The 16,090-nt window shown below is 47.4% G+C and overlaps 1 protein-coding gene across 1 annotated transcript in view; it reads right to left on the bottom strand.

Moving 5' to 3' along the window:
- SETD5 (SET domain containing 5) overlaps positions 1 to 16,090 on the bottom strand; it is a 60,374-nt gene that overhangs the window by 30,404 nt on the left and 13,880 nt on the right. The window contains 6 exon segments of the mRNA XM_084292907.1: positions 1,041 to 1,072; positions 1,075 to 1,227; positions 1,632 to 1,690; positions 2,010 to 2,221; positions 3,065 to 3,170; positions 6,815 to 6,989. Of these exon segments, the coding sequence (XP_084149033.1) occupies positions 1,041 to 1,072; positions 1,075 to 1,227; positions 1,632 to 1,690; positions 2,010 to 2,221; positions 3,065 to 3,170; positions 6,815 to 6,885 (633 nt within the window). The 5' untranslated portion in view covers positions 6,886 to 6,989.

Raw genomic sequence — 16,090 nt, 5'->3', positions numbered from 1 at the left:
CAAGGAGAGAAAAAAATTATTTTATAACCTTTTCTCAGAATTAGTGCCCCCTGAACGGCAATAGATCTTATGCAACCGAACAACCCTTAACAACAGATGGCAAGAATTACAGGAAGACCTACACAAGAAGCAATGGACATGAACAAAAAAGATTCTGCAATGCAAATCCAATGAAAACTGAAAAAAAAAAAAAAAAAAAGCAAGCTTGACAACCAGGATTTCAGAACTGAAAGCCTGCCTCATGCTTGGTATAAAATCTCATGATCAAAACCCAACCTGTCCTGACTGACCCTGCTTGCTTCTACAGAAGAAAGGGCCAACAACAGAATCAAACTGGTTCACAACAAGATACCCGGAGACCTCACAAGGCTCCTGCTTCCAGTCTTTTATTTAATTAGTGCCTACCAGAACAACTTCAAGGGAAACCTAAACCTGGGGAAAATCATGGTAAAGCTAGCAGATGATGGGAAAGAACCAGCTGCTCACTCCCTCATGCTCCAATACAGACAATTTAAAATTATTTCAGTCTCCAAACCCTCACAAACAAGACAGTAAAGCCATCCCTCAGCAAATGCTCATTACTACCTACATAGTTCTCCACACAGGCACTATCTCTGTCCCTGAAGAACAGTGCCAAGAAGCATTGCAGCCCAGATTCCCTAACATAATCTGCTAAGAAATGCCATGTTCACTTCATTTTTCATTCCATTCACAAACTGCTTCTTGCTACAAGCAGGCAGACTCCAGGAGCTATCTCCCAAATCCTAATACAGAATGGAAAAATATGCGAGCTCAAGCCTCTGAGCACGAATGGACAGTGTTGGGAAAATAAGGGGTGGAGTTCCAGTAAGGTCATTTTAAAACTAAGAGCCACATACTCTAGCAGGTCACACATTTAAGGAGTCACATTATTACACCAGGGTGAGCAATTCCTGATAGGACAAGTTTTCTCATTTATTCCCAGCTTGTGATCTTGCTCTCAACAGTATTCCACATAGCATCTGGGAGGAACTACAGCAACCTCGTCTCATTCCACATACCTTGATCTTTTTGGCCTTTGAGGCAGCGCGAGCTTTTCTGTACTCCTCTTCCTCTTCTTCGGTTTGCTTCTACGGACGCGGTTGACAGTCAGCGTGATGCTCGTAGGGGTGTGCTGAGTAGCTGTGTACAGCACCGTAGAGGGAGACAGTTCTTCATCCCAGCTCTCAGTTGCACTGCTGTCCCCACCTATAGAGTGGAGTGTTTCATTAGCAACCTTGTAATTCACCCCACAGAGAACAGCCCACCCCTTCGTCTGCTTTCACCAAGGTTACTTGACAATACACAGCTCGTCCCTGAGAAAACTGAACCACTTCAATTTTCCCTCCCAAACTGGGAACAGGTCTCCCACACTCCTGGTACCTCACAGAATAGCCCTGATGAACGTTTTGCTTTTTTGTTCACAGGATAACCTGATTTCCCAAAGAGCTAACTGAGCTGAGGTAGAAGGAATGAAAAAACCCCAGTGGTTGGTGGGTACAGAACACTAGCAGGCACTGATTACAACTAGATGATTTGCATCAGCCAAAAAGAAAGGCCTTGCTAAGAAAGAAAGCAAAAGTCACCATTATCAGAACTACAAACTCACTCACCTGACACGTTGTCCTGCTTCCGGCGGCGGAGTCTGATCACCTTCCCCCTGCTCATTCCTCTGCCAAACGAGAATGCACAATTGAAGCTGGTTTGTAGGAGTAAAGTCACTTGAAATTCAACAGGATGTCACAAGATGCGTGCCCTCAGTGGGGCCCAGGATGATAAGAACATCGATCTAACATCCTCATCTCCACTCCTGGTGCCACCAACACTTGTCAGGCTGACAACGCAAAGGAGGAGGGTCAATACTAGGTAAGCACTGGGAAGAACGCTCCAGCTAGCAAAAGGAAGTCCGTCCCACAGCCCAAACGTGACAAAGTTTGGCTTGAGAAGTCAACACGAGGAGCAGTCCAGATCTGCACTGCACCAAAGCTTACCTGCACTTTTCGCACTTGAGGAGGAAACCATCTTGAGAGACACTGCAGTGGCACTCAAGTGGAATTGATTCTCCTTCTGAGGAGCTCTCACTGTCCCCGGAGTTCTCCTCATCAGGTGAGTGCAAGCCGTTCAGTTCTGCGCGAGGTATAATGGTCTGGACAGGAGGGGAGGCTGGCGGTGTTGGAGGAGGAGGGGCTCCGTAATTATGATCCTGAAAACGAGTATTGGCAGTACTACTTTTAATGTGAAGATATGATGCCTAGAAACTTCCCAGGTTATTACTTAACAACCGCTGTAAAACAATAAACTGAATTCCTCAACCTAGCAAGAAGGTAAAGCTCTGAAGGAGGTGAATGGTTTACTTCACGAATTACATTCGCCAATGAATTAAATTCAAAACCTAGGAAAGTCACCAGGCTACTTCAACATTAACCGTTGCTCTGCTAATCATCTGAGATGACATCAGTGGTCAAACACCAGAACTGGTTGTCCAGACACGTTTGTGAAGTCTCTGTCTGCTGAGATATTCAAAACCCAACGGACACAGTTCTGGGCAATCTGCTCCAGCTGACTCTCCTAAGCAGGGGGGTTGGACTACCCAGTCTCAAAAGGTCCCTTCCAACCTCAACGATTCTGTGACATCCTGTTCATCCCAGAGTTTCAAACCTTCCTGACTGTTCCTTATTTCTCACAGTTACAAGTTATCAATGTAAAGACCTGTGCAGTTGAAATAAGCATAAATAATATACAATAAACCAAACAGGGCATAAAATTACTGCCAGAAAAATATTATATATTCATACATAGTCACTTCATTCAGTTAAAAAAAAAATCTATCACCTAGAACACTAATAAAGCTTGCTACAAAGTATGCAAGGCTTCAACAAATAATAAACACATAAATGCAAAATGTATGGCACAACTCAGCTGTAACTCAGAGTTCCCTAATAAATAAGCCAAATCTCCTGAAGCTTAACAGGCAAAGCTATGGAACAAGGAGAAAAAGAGCAAAGCAGACAGTAAAGAGCTGATTCACTGCAGAGAGAGTACTCACTGCGTAAGGCAGCCCGCGATAGCTGTGTTTCTGGGTGGCCCCATAGCCGTGGCTGGAGTACACATTCTTCTCACTGACAGCTGGACTAGCTTCCACAGACTCTGGGCTGCAGAAAGGGCCAGAAGTAAAACCCATCAATAGAACATCATTTTTAGTGCCAGTATTTCACAGCTCTTTTCTATTCAACACATGAGCTCAAAATGAAGGAACTTTGTGAAATCGAGGTGTTCTATGAGCTTCACCAGGCACCGTGTGTGCCAACGTTGCACAGGATGAACCTGCTTTCAACAGAGGGAAGCAACTGAGTAAGGGCCACCCTGTATAACTCCTCTTACATAAAACTGGGTCTCAATCGGAGAAGTTAAAAAAAGTAATAATTAAGAAACACAATGAAGCTCAATTTCTTTATGGTTAAGGAAGTTGGGTTATAGTTTGGCATTCGTATCTGAACTCAGCCAGCTTAATCTCAAAGCCACCGAACAGTACTGCCATGTTATCTACACAACAGCTTATTTCAAATAGCAGCTAAGCGGCTTTCCTGCATCTGCGCTCGTTTCTCTCTCTCTTGGATACTAATTGTGAGCCGAGTCCAACGTCCCATGATAAAGCCTGCACGAAACCTGCAGCTGTCCCGACAGCAGCCACTGGGAGCTGGAGATTCCTGCTACGAAGGGGCTACAAAATTCATGACCTGGACTGACACCGGCCACAGGCAAATCGGATTTACCCTGTTCTTTCTACACAGCAACACGGTGTGTGCAATGTGCTGAATAAGAAATTTGTTGCTGAGGTACAATGCACTCTTCCACCACACGGTGGTGAAAAAAAACAGCTCAAAATGAAAGGTATATCCTCAGCAGAAAGCTGCAGAAACCCTACTCAGAGAAGGGACAGCTGCAATTCAATGCAGGGAATATTAGATAATGAAGCTACGGACAGAACACCAGCAAGGCAACGCACCACCTATTAGGAGCTTTCCCCCAAGCAGGAGATGAACATCAGCAAATCTCTGCAGAAGACAGAAGCAGGACCCATACCAGAATACAGCAGAATATTACTGAATCATGTCTGCAGCTGAAATCCTCTTCAAAATTACCGCAGGTAGCTGAGCAAGCAGGAAAGAAAAATGCAGGAAGGGAAGAACTTTACCTTGGACTTGTGCTGCTCTGGTGAGATCTCGGAGGATTCTCAGTGGGTCTTAGGTTGGCAGTGGGAATCGAGCAGCACTCAAACACTACAGGCCAGTGGTCACGCGTGGGGGAGCGTTTAGGCACCACCCAAGAAAAATAACCCCTGTGCCCTTTGGACTTCCTATTAGCACTTGAAATCTCTGCTGCAGTGCAGTTTGCCCCACCCTGCCACTAAACCTGCTACACGCTCACACCGACTTCCCGGGCTCCCTCCTTCTGGAGCGAGGCAGCCCCGTCTTTCCCACAGGAAGGAGCAGTGATTTACTGTACAAAGATCTGCAGAAAGCCTTTAACCTGCGTAAATCCCACTCCTGTAGCTCAGAACCGAGCTGCATGACATCATAAATTCAGCTGGTTTTTCACGTAGCTGCACTCAGCTGAAGGCAGAGGCAGACACAGGCGGTGACACCCCTCCGAGGATACACTCCCTAACAAAAGGCAGGATGCAGAGCTTGAGCTCGGCACGTAATCCAGCCTCGCTGCATCTTCACAACAACAGCCCTTCAGGATTTCCAGACCGGCCCAGACTTAAATCCTTTCAGGTTTAATTTATTTTCAGAAGAAATATCAGAAGGGAGAGAGTCTAAACAGCAGATCTGTCCTCTGCCCAAGTCACTCAGATTCACACAGCCAGCCTGGAACACCAGCAGCACTGCCACAAGCACTAACAATACAACTTCAGGACTGTTGGTGCAACGGTGTCCAGGGGCAACAACGCTGGGGCCCTGCTTCCTCACCAGCAACCCTCCAAGGAGTTTCAACGACTTCCAATATGCAAAAGTGCTCTGCAGCCTCCTTATCACCCTCTGAGATCACCCAACACAAACATCTTTCAGCATTTTCACTTCCCCTCTGGCATCGGAGGCCAGAGGAGGATGCTAAAGCTCAGCCTTAAGAGGGCCAGTTCGTTTTGCTTTTACCTTCCCGTTCTTTCATGATGCACATCTTTGAAATCCCTTCTAAGAGACACAAAGCTCAGGTAGCACAGATATCACGCCTCTAACTTGTAGAATTTCAAAGGAGAAGTGGAGGATAGCCTTAACTTTGAACAGACTCACGAAGGACACTTCAGCAGTAAAGTAACAGTGCCTCAATGCAAAGCCAGGAGAATAAAGTCCTGGCATTCCCACTTTTTAGAAAACGGAGAGAGAAGCCAATTCAGAAATCTTCAAAAGCCTTTTTCAAAGAACTCCAGCCTAGCCTCAAGTTGGACCTACAAATTTCTTACAGCCAGTGGAAAAAATGCTTTGCAGAGGATTTATAGACAGCCTTTTGATATTTAAATTTTACAAGGGACATGCATAGATATATCCCACTCAGCTCTGAAAGCAAAGCACATAGTACACGAGCAAACTATTTAGCACTCTTTCTCCTGCCATAAATAGTTTAAAATTCCTGGATGTTGAGTCTTTAAAGAGCTGGTGTGGGAGAAGCATGTGACAAGCAGTACTGAATATTAAGTCTCGAAATTGAAGGATCAGATCCCTACTGCAGATGAGTGACCTACTAGATTTTTGACTCCTCGTTTAAAACAGTCTATAAAAATATGGACTTTGTGGTGGAATGAAGCCTCACAAAGAAGAATGCCTACAATGGGGCCAGTGCCAAGACAGATGAAAAAGAGCATTAGCAGTCTTGCAGGGAGTGCGACTGTGTAGTCAGACTGTATTTAAATCAGGGCAAGATGGAAGGGCAAAACAATGATTCACAGCCTAGCCCACTGCTCTTACAGCTCAAAATTAGCAGTCTGGAGCATTATCTGCTCTACAGTGATCAATCTGACATGCAGGTATTTGCACAGCAGGTACCTGTAAATAATACATGGCGGAAATAGATCTGCAAAATGTCCTTTAAAAAAAAAAAAAAAAAAAAAGGAATTGCTATGGAAAAATAGACGCTACAGTCCATACCTGATATAATAACCCTTTTTGTGGTAGCCCTTCCTCTTGCCCCCAGTGAAAACACAGTACTCACTCGACTTAACACCATTCTAACAAGCATTTTAAGAAAAGATCACAATATTTTCAGGATTTGAAATGTTCCTGACTCCTACAAAGGCAGAGTGCTGTGATGGGAACCCTGAAGGTCTGCACACCTAGCTGCACTTCTCGGAATATGCTCAAGGGCAGAACAACACACACGAAGGCGTCTACGCAGAGTGATGCTGTTGTACATCTCCAGCCAAGCTCTGCACTGCTCCAGAAATCAGTCACGTATGCACTGGTACTGAGTCTGAGCTAGCAGGCTCTGCTGAGAGGGAAGCCCAACATACTGAGCTCTCATTTACAACAGCTTTTGAAAAGGAGCTGGCTTGTACCTTGCCAACGTCAAGTGCAAACGCACTACCACATGCACTTGCACGCAGACTTCCTAACCGAGCTGATACAAAAAGCAGTGTTGAGTGCCTCATACTCTTACAACTTTCCTTAGAACTTACCAATTTCCACAAAACCTTTGTTAAACATTCAAAACCATCTCAAAGCCACTGGACCAGCACCGGCTCTGACCCCGAGGCAGCCCCCAGCCACCCTCCCCTGCTCCTCCGCGGGGTAACACTCACTCCGATCCTGCAGCCATGTCGGAGTAGGACGTATCTGGTGTGGTGACTCCCAGAGGGATTGCAATGCTCATGACGCCCGTCGGGGATCACGGAGTCCAGAGGGCAGCGACCGGCCGCTCCGAGGGCGGAGAGGAGCCGCAGAGCCTCGGCCAACACGTCACGGACATGGGGAAACCTGCCGGGGAGAAACAAAGCATTGAACCTCCCTTACGGGTATGAGGTCTCCGCCGTATGCCCCCAGAGAAGGCTTTCAGCAAAAGATGAGCAGAAATCAGACTTACAGCAAGTGGCACGCTGCATGTGCTTTATTTTCACACCTGGGACCAGGGAAGAGGGGGCAGAGGCAGATGGCGGTGTGTGTTTTTTTCCCCCACAGCCTTGGACTGACACACAGTGATCTGCTCTGCCACAAAGCCAATAACAATAAACCCCCCCAACTAAACTTAGCACTAATTAGTGGAGAAGCACCCTCCTAGCTCCTTCTGCACGTGAGCAGCAGCTGTCACCCACCACCCGCAGCCCTCCATCGGCATTTCCCCACTCCACGGCCCGCTCGGGGCGGACGAGGAGGCAGAACGGGCAGTGAGGCTGTGCCACAGCAGGGCAGGAGAGGCCAGCAGCGAGGCTTTGGGCTGCCACCGATGGCAGTGAGCTCCATGGGGTCCCTGTGGTCCTCTCCCCACAGCTGGGCCACGTCAGGCTCCGGGCAGCAAGTGAGTCACGGAGGCATTGGGCAGCCTCCGCCCGGCCTCCTGTGGCCCTCACCGTGGGCAGTGAGGCCTCAGAGCTCCTGGCTGCAGCCGTGGGCAGGGGGCTTCTCACTGGGACCGCCCTGCTGCTGTTCACACACACCCCAGAAATGCCAGAACTCCCCCTCCAAGGGCAAACGAAGTGAAAGTTGGCAAGTGGAGGTGCCGCACATCATATTGCCTCTCCCTTCTGTCTTAAAAGGCAGGGCACTCGTCTTATCGCTGGGACAGATTTCCCTTTTTCAGCATGTATCCCTAGGAGAAATCTCTTCCTGATCATACGACAGGCATAAGGCGAACTACAGACGTGGCACGGAATGATTTCCAAGCGGTCCGTAGCTACTCCCTGTTATGCCCCAAAGCGATGGCCTCATGGAGAGGTGGGCAGATGAAAAAACAGAGCAGGACAAGCCCACAGGCAGCCTGAGCCAGCTCAGGTGTCCTTGAGTGCGTTTTCTGGATGAAAACTAATCATAAAGGTTCCTTTCAGGAGCATCTCACCCCTTCTTGTGCTTGTGATTTCCGCACTGACACCAGATGAGAACTTGTGCTGCTGAAATGCAGCTGGGAGCTACAGACACTGATCCTGCTTCAACACGGAGTCACGTAACACCGGGTAAAGGTTAAAGGAAAAGGGGGGGACAGGTCTCACAGCATCTGGAGTACCCTTCCCTTCTAAGGGACATAGAAACCTTTAAAAAATGAAATGAAATGAAATAAAAAAGTATAGTTTTTTTTAAATACTCACTCAGGTTTCTTTACCCTATTGATCTCTTCCCTTTGCCATGACCGTCCCCAGCTGGCAGCAGCCTGAGATTTAATCAGGACAAATTCCAGCTCCTGCCTACTTGTGACTCAGCAGGACCCAAGGGTTTCAGGCGCGGTCTCTGGACCCGAGCTTCACAGGACACCATGTCAGCCCTGGGCTCAGCGGGACAAGTTCTGGGTCACTGCTCAGAGGAAACCCTCCCACCACCAACGCTGCAAATAGCAGGCCGTTTCGGCCCAACAGCAACTCCCACTTTTGGGAAAGAGCGCTGGAGAACCACGAAATGCCAAACAAAAAAGGTTAGACAAGGCGAATTCCAGTTCAATTGCTTTTGTGTTGATCCAGCAGGACTTGCCCAACAATCGCCAGCTCTCAGATTTTGCTGTTTGTCGCTGCTGTTTTCTGTGTACTTTCAACTCTGACAATGTAACATTCAAAATGAATCGCTGAGACAAATCCGAAGTGCTGTCCAAGACCACACCACCTTCAGGCTAGATTACAGTGTGGTCTTCATGAAGCTTGCCCTGGGAACACCCAAAACATCAGCCTGCCCAGAAAACAGGGGTTGAGATCAAAACATTCACCCATGGCACCGGTTAATTCCCTCTATAGACAATCCCCAAACTCCTGCCTGCCTCCTATCCCCAAAAATATACAGCTGGACGGGAGAAAAAAGGCAGGAAGTTCTCTCCAGTGCCACTGGAAGATTTCCTAAAATTTGAAATCTTAATGCAAATGTCGTGAGCTTCGGACCACGGCACAAACCTCTCTCTCTCGTGATACAAGTCTTCTCAAAATCAAATGGAAATGGGAATTTTGATGGCCTAGTGGGTAAATAATGCTTAACCGGTTTCGAAAATGCAGTGTTTAAAGATGTTCTTGCCCCCATACTACACTCCTGCCTCCTTAACCAGTCACACCAGTACAAAGACACCTGGGCTTCCCCAGCATCATCACAAGAGCTGAGTCGAGCATCCATCCACCTGCACCACCACCACAGCTTCATGGTCCCCGACTGGCTCAGCACAGGTCACACACCAAAATCACAAACGGCTGCCTTAGCTAAAATGCAAATACATGCTATTCAATTATTTCAGGTAACATCCTGTATCGACAGGAAGAACTGTAATAAATCCAAGCTGGCCAAGCAAAGGTTAGGTAACAGCTGCTCGAACAGTAAATTTAATTTTCGAAACTGTTTCGGATGCAACAGCAGCAGCACTGCACTGGCTCCCTTCCACAAACGCTGCCCTCCGTGTTACAAATCAAACAGACACAGAAAATTTACTGCTGGAAACTTTTCTCGCCACTCGTGCTGCTGAGAGCCTGCAGTCCAAATCCATGGGACATGTCACGTAAATGCGAAGTGGTTCAATTGCCATTCTGCAGAGGTCCCGTTTCCAAACATCGCGGCACCCAAACACGAGGGCAGTCCACCCGAAGCGCAGCAGGCACTGCCTGTTTGTTCCAGCACACCTACAAACCCCATGTCAAGGGCAGATACTCACAGAAGGGCAAGCACCTTTAGTGCAAACAGAATCAGATCAAGGGTTTTCGCCAGTTTAAAACAGCCAGCTCAGAAAAAAACGCATCAAATTCCCAGAATTTCAGACATGCTGTTCCATAAGGACACCTACACAGAGGCAGAGTAGACAAATCTGTAAGACTTTTAACTCCAATTTATTCTGTTTTACCTGAATTGTGCCTCAGTCTATTAATACAAATGCTTAGCTCTGCCCTGGAAACATGCTGGATTCACTAAGTAGCAAGGAAAGACTGAGTTAATTAAATAAAAAATGTATTAATATGAGTATTTGCCATTATCATACTTTTTTATATGTAAGTATCTATATGCAAAGAGAAATACTTCTATTTATAAATTTGTTTCACAGCTCACTTGTTCTCTGGGATCTGGAGAACCACGACAAAAGCACCAACAAGCTCTCAGAACAAGAACAACATTTAAAAATCGTTAAGCGTGTCAAAATGCAACACCCCAGTGAGACTCGATCTGCTCACCACGCTGCACAAGACCTGGAGTCAAGGATCAGGAAAGGCGACAGCGCTGCCTCTACTACACAGCTCATCTCCATCAGCTTTTGGTACCCACCGACTGATGCATCAGTCAGGCTGTTCCTTACATGGTATGAAATCATACGGATGATTCCCCTCCTCGTAAAGCACCTTAAGGAAAAGCTGGAAGCCACCTCAACGTGTGTCTACAAATACACCTACTTAGCTAAAGTCAGCGTGATAAAGCAGTTCAGCTAAGGCCACGTAAGCCGTGTTTAAAACTGAGGTACAAGCGAGCTAAACTGATTTTGATAAAACTCGGTAAACAGCTGAAAACTGAAAATCCTTTGGTCAAATTCGTTTAAACTGGGTTTAAGATATTGTAAGAGATTTTCATCATGTCCGCCCATGGGATTCCATCATTTTATCTGACTCAGAAAACATTGGTTTTAGTTAACCTCATCTGCAAACTACACCCTAAGGGACCGTCAGCGGTGACAGCGAGCAAGTGAAAGAAATTAAACCGTCAAGCAAGAAATTACAAAATGCATACTCAAGTGTTCTCAGCCACTGACCTGGGACTGAGGAGATTCCTCAGAAAAGCAGAAAGAATAACCTCAAAACTTTGCTGCTGATTCAGCAGTCAAGAAGTTGTGCAAAAACCCTTTGTTTTGCAGACAAACAGCCTGAGCTTTTCTTTTAGAATCGCTAAGGATATCAGGTATTACGATAAAAGAAAAATATAGTAAGAGATAAAGGAAGGGCAGATTTTGCTTCCAGAAATACTTTCTGCAGGACAACTCAACTGCATTCCTTACAGTCCAGCACAGCCAGGAGGCAGAGGCTTGAGACAAGTGCTCGTGTGGATTTTCGTAAAACACCTCATTGGCACCGTGAAAGCTTACTGGAAAGTTTAATTCATATTGATTTGAAATTGGCTGAAGATTCACACAGAAGGATAATTCCATAAACAAATACATACCAAATTAGAAAGGGGAAGCAAATTACAGAGTAGCAGTGATCCGTGGCAGACCAAATTATTCCGAGGTGTGCTTACATGAAGAGGTGGCTGGCAGACACCAGGTAGCTCTGCCTGTGCCCCACGCTGATGAGCACAGACCTAGCTGCATTTGCATGGCCTGCACACACGGTCCGCTGAGCAGGATGGTGACAGAGCTGATGTTTTAAAGGAGTAACAACCTCAGTGTAAAGGAAAAGACCATCACAGTAGAGAAGTTTATATCAAAGTCCTCATAACCTTTGTTTTAAGAAAACTTCACAAGACAACGCTTTCAAAATCTAGCAGTCTCCATGAAATGCTAAACCTCCGAAATGTTAATCATCAAAATAAAACTTTAAAAAATAGTAATGGCGGAGAAGATTAAAAAAAACTCAAGAGACAGAAGTACTTCTCGGCCCATTTCTGTGCTAAAAACATTGCATTAAATTGCCTCTATCCCACAGCGTAACAAGTCATTGGTGAAGATGACAAATTCTTCAAATGCTGAAGAATTAAATACTTCTTTCAAATGCAAAAAGTATTTAAAATGATAATTTCAAAAATGAAATAAAGGTGAACTCCTGAAAATGCTTTTGTTTTTGAGAATACTCTTTTCTATTTTTTCCTGAAAGATCCATAGCAATGGAAGATGAAAAGAAAGGTCTACTATAAATAAGACTCCACAGAAATGATGATAGAAAAATTTACCAAAGTAAATGAAACTAAAAAAGAGGAAAAAATAAAAACAAAACAGTTCTACAAGCATCTGATTTGGGATGGTAGCAGGGGAAGAAGGCTGCAGCAAGAGGAACACATCCTGACTGCTGTGCTGGTTCTACAATGTGAGGTTGTCGCTCTCTTTTCCCACAGGGTGAAGGGGAACAGGCAAACGTCTGTGTGTCACAGAAATCAGAAAATGCGAACAAAAAGGTTCAGAACTAATACTCTGAGATAAAGGGCTCAACAACTAACCTCCAGTGAATCCAGCTGTGGCAGTGAGTGCTGCGACTGTCCCCTCTAAGCCTTTGCCAAAACAGCTGGCAGGAAGGAAATGTTGCCATGTCTCATCGAGCGCAGTTGACGCCAAGAACATGGGACTAAAAGCAGAAGCAGGTAAAATACAGATTCCCCTTTAGATATGGTTATAAGGGCAACGCGTTTCTGCAATAGGGCAGAGCAGACACCGAGGAACAGCAGTACTGGAAAGTACCACTGCTGTCTGCCGCACCTTGTCCGTACAAGCCCTACATTTTGAGACTGAATTTAAGAGGCCTGCCTATGCCAGAAAATGGCTATGGTTAAAATAAGTTTGGAGGTTAATTTAAATAACATAAACAACGCTGGTTTAATCCTGGCAGACCAGAGTATTTCTTTGTTCTAGCTTTTGTTGCCTGTGAGTGTAATAACAAGCACGTGAACGGCTGTATCTGCGTAACTGGTCAAACTTTCCTAAGTAGACGAGCCCTAAATTGAAAAGGCCGTCAGACAACCCCCAAGGATAAATAACTGCAGACCTTGAATGTGTGTTATGAAGGGATTTCGGAGAAAATCCTATACCGCATGCAAGGTCAGAGGAAAGCGGAGCAATAAAGGGCAATAACTAGGCCCGGCTCCAAACGGAGGGAATTACAGTTCCCACGAGAATCCGGCCGGTCCCCGCGGCCGCGGGAAGTTGCTGAACATAGGAGGAGAATCGGCAGCATTTACTGGCAGGCAGCGGCGGCCAGGAGCTGCAACCAGTGGCAGGCTGACCACAAACAAGTTGCCAAGGAGTAGGATTGCAGCCTCCCGTCCCAGAATTGGAAAAGATTTCTCCGTAATCCCACTAAATACTCGCTGCCTTGCGAGCCTGGCCCTACGTCCTTTCTACATCTATTTAAGGCCTCCACGTGATGCCGGCTGCCTGCCCGGCCACTCCCCGCCAGGGCGAACAAAACGGCTCCAGAGGAGCCCGCAGCCGGGCTCGGCAGGCAGACGTTGCATCAGCCAGGTGTGCAGGAAGCAGGGGGATATAAAGCGGCGATTTACGGAGGGCTTCCCAGAGCCGGGCCGCTTCAGGAACGCCGCGGAAAGGCCGACAGGAAGGAGCGCGCCGCTTCGCACACAGAACAAGCTTCATCGGCTTCAGAAAGCCTTTGTGCTGGGGCTCCGGGCCTGGCCTGCCTCCCAGAGATGATGCAACACCGAGGCACAGGGGCTGCGCCAGAGAAAACTATTCCCAGGCGAGGCAGATGGCAGCGAGGCCGGAGGAGCCCAGATCGCGACGCGCCGGGGCCCAGCCCCAGCCCCGGCCTCCCTCAGCTCAGGAGTCCTCCATTTCACGCTGCCGCCCCTCGCCCCCACCACCGCCGTGGCTCCAAGGGGAAGCAGGACTGTACGATATCCACAACAGCACCAAAGGGCGCTTTAATGTGGTGGAAAAATCACAATTTGTCCCACGGTCTGTTTGAGGATGAGGCAGGGGAGAAAATGAGCCCCCAGCCTCACAAGGGCCTGCCATAGATCCCCTTGCCGCCTCAGGCTGAGCCCCCAGCAGGCAGCCCACCACACCAAGGCAGCCCAGCCACCACAGACCCCTCACAGGGTCGAGGTTCAATCCTGCTCTCTGCTTCTGAGCCCCCTTTCCTTCCCTCCCTCCCAGTCACCAAGTGCCCTCCCAGCTCCAGACCACGCTGGGCTCTGTGACCAGCAAGTTTCACAGCGTTGCACCTGGGCCTGAGCTCATGCAAATACATTTTTTTCCCCCGAATTGGAAGGAAGTTATTCGAGGCTTATGTAACGCTCGTTTGCTGCGCTCTAACAAACAGCAATTTGTTTAACAGGCTTTGAGTGGGAAACTCGGCTAGGGGAAGATCGGCAGCCTGCGCTGCACACAGCGAGATGGTCAAATCCTATTGCTAATTAAGCTGCGTAATCACCGAGCACTGCTAACTATGTAAAATTCACTGGGTTTTAAAGAGCTCAGGAAAGATTTCTGCAGTCTTCCAGTACTGGAGCTCGGCTGGTTACATGGCCCCACTGCGTCCCCTTGTCAGGGAGGTCTCTGCAGGAACTCCCTGCCTACTGTACTTGCCTGGCACTGGTGTCCAGAGGTTCTTGGCTCCTCCAGATACCTCTGAGACCTCTGGAAATCCCTAATTTCTTGCAGACCAATTTTGCACAGCCCAGAACATATCAGTGAGCAGACAGAACCTGCCATGGTGGTGCTGAGAGCAATCACGATATGCCCCTGAACAGTGTATCGGCCAAAAAGCCTTATTTTCCCCTCCCACCCCGAATTCTGGGGCTTCTGCCCACCTGCTGATGCAGAACTCCGACCAAGAGGTGCTCTTTAACATGGTTCACTTTTCTGGCTTACTCACATCCCGTGTCATATTGCAGCTTGGCACTGGCAAGAGAAGGGCCAATGTTCCTCATACAGCACCACGGCATGCCCTGCTCCGTGGGGCAGATCCTCCACACCCAGGCGATCCCCACCCTACTGCAGAATTAGAGCAGATTTACAGAATAACCCATTAACCAGCAACACAGCGGACCACCAAGCTTTAAGGCATACAAGTAATTTATTGTGAAGCAAGAGATTAAAAAAAAAAAAAAAAAAAGATTTGTAAATCTTTGGTAAAATAAGATAATCGGAGACTTGCTCTCACAACCACAGGGGTGGAAGGTGTTGTACTTATTCAGAGAGCTCCCACCACGTGCTCCATAACTGCTGGCAAGAAATGCAAAGTTCAGTGGTACAGCCAGTGCTGCAAGCCACTGCCACTTCTTTGAGTGGCCCATTTTGTGTTAACAAGATGAAAAGCGGATGATCAAGTTGAAAATCATCAAGGGGATGATCAGTTACAGACCTGCAAATAGTGACTAAATAAAGACAAAAGCCACTCAGGTTTGGTTTTGGTGGCTTTTAGATTTATTAGTAATTTCTTCCTTTGAAAAGAGCTTCTCTGAGCGCACAACCCCACAACCAACCCCCTTAACTACACGGGGGTGGTACCACAGGAGTACTGAAATCAAGCAGTTGACCGAAAGTGCTCGGTGTGGAGCTCACACGGAAGCGACGCTGAGGAAATGGCTCTGTAACACAGCAAGAGCGAAATTCTATCTGCCACCACAACCGCTGGTTTTTTTTTGAATATTGGATTATGAGAAGTATACCGAGAACACTGACTGCTGCAAATTCAACCGAGCACAAGTAGCTGCAGCCAGATGGTGAAACTGAGAGGTTGAAACACGAAAGTTGCTCGCGCTACAAGAGGTTAAACCCCCTGCAGCAGAGGGAACGCGGCTGCCTCCATCAGCCTGTCGGTGCCGGGGAGAGGCAGACGATGACACAGCAGAGAGGAAGGGGGAGGTTTCCTAACTGCCAATCCTTCACAGCCTCTTTTGTGCGTGGCACTTGCAGCCAGTAGCTCCTGCAGGTTAGGACAGACAGGGCCGTCTGGATGAGGTAAGCAGCTGAAGCTGCTGCACTGGATCTCAAAGCTGGAGGCCTTTGCTTGACATTGTGCAGTGCCCCAACACGTTCCTGCAGCTTGCTATCCCTCTAGCCTTCAGCAAGGAAACTTGCAGTTGCTAGACAACCTCCTTCCCAGCTACAAAGCAGCTCAATTCCTGTGACAAATCGATGGGCTCAACGTGAAAAAAAAAAAAGAAAAAGAAAAAGAAAAAAGCTATGGGTTTTTGAGCCGCCTTCTTCCCCAGGCCGCGGGAAGGCTTCCTGCTCTCAGCACACAGCTGCAGAG

Source organism: Netta rufina, assembly GCF_964035555.1.
Source record: "Netta rufina genome assembly, chromosome: 10".
NCBI classification, from domain to species: Eukaryota; Metazoa; Chordata; class Aves; order Anseriformes; family Anatidae; genus Netta; species Netta rufina.
Note: the sequence above shows the minus strand (reverse complement) of the source record. Positions and strands in the feature narration are given on the sequence as shown.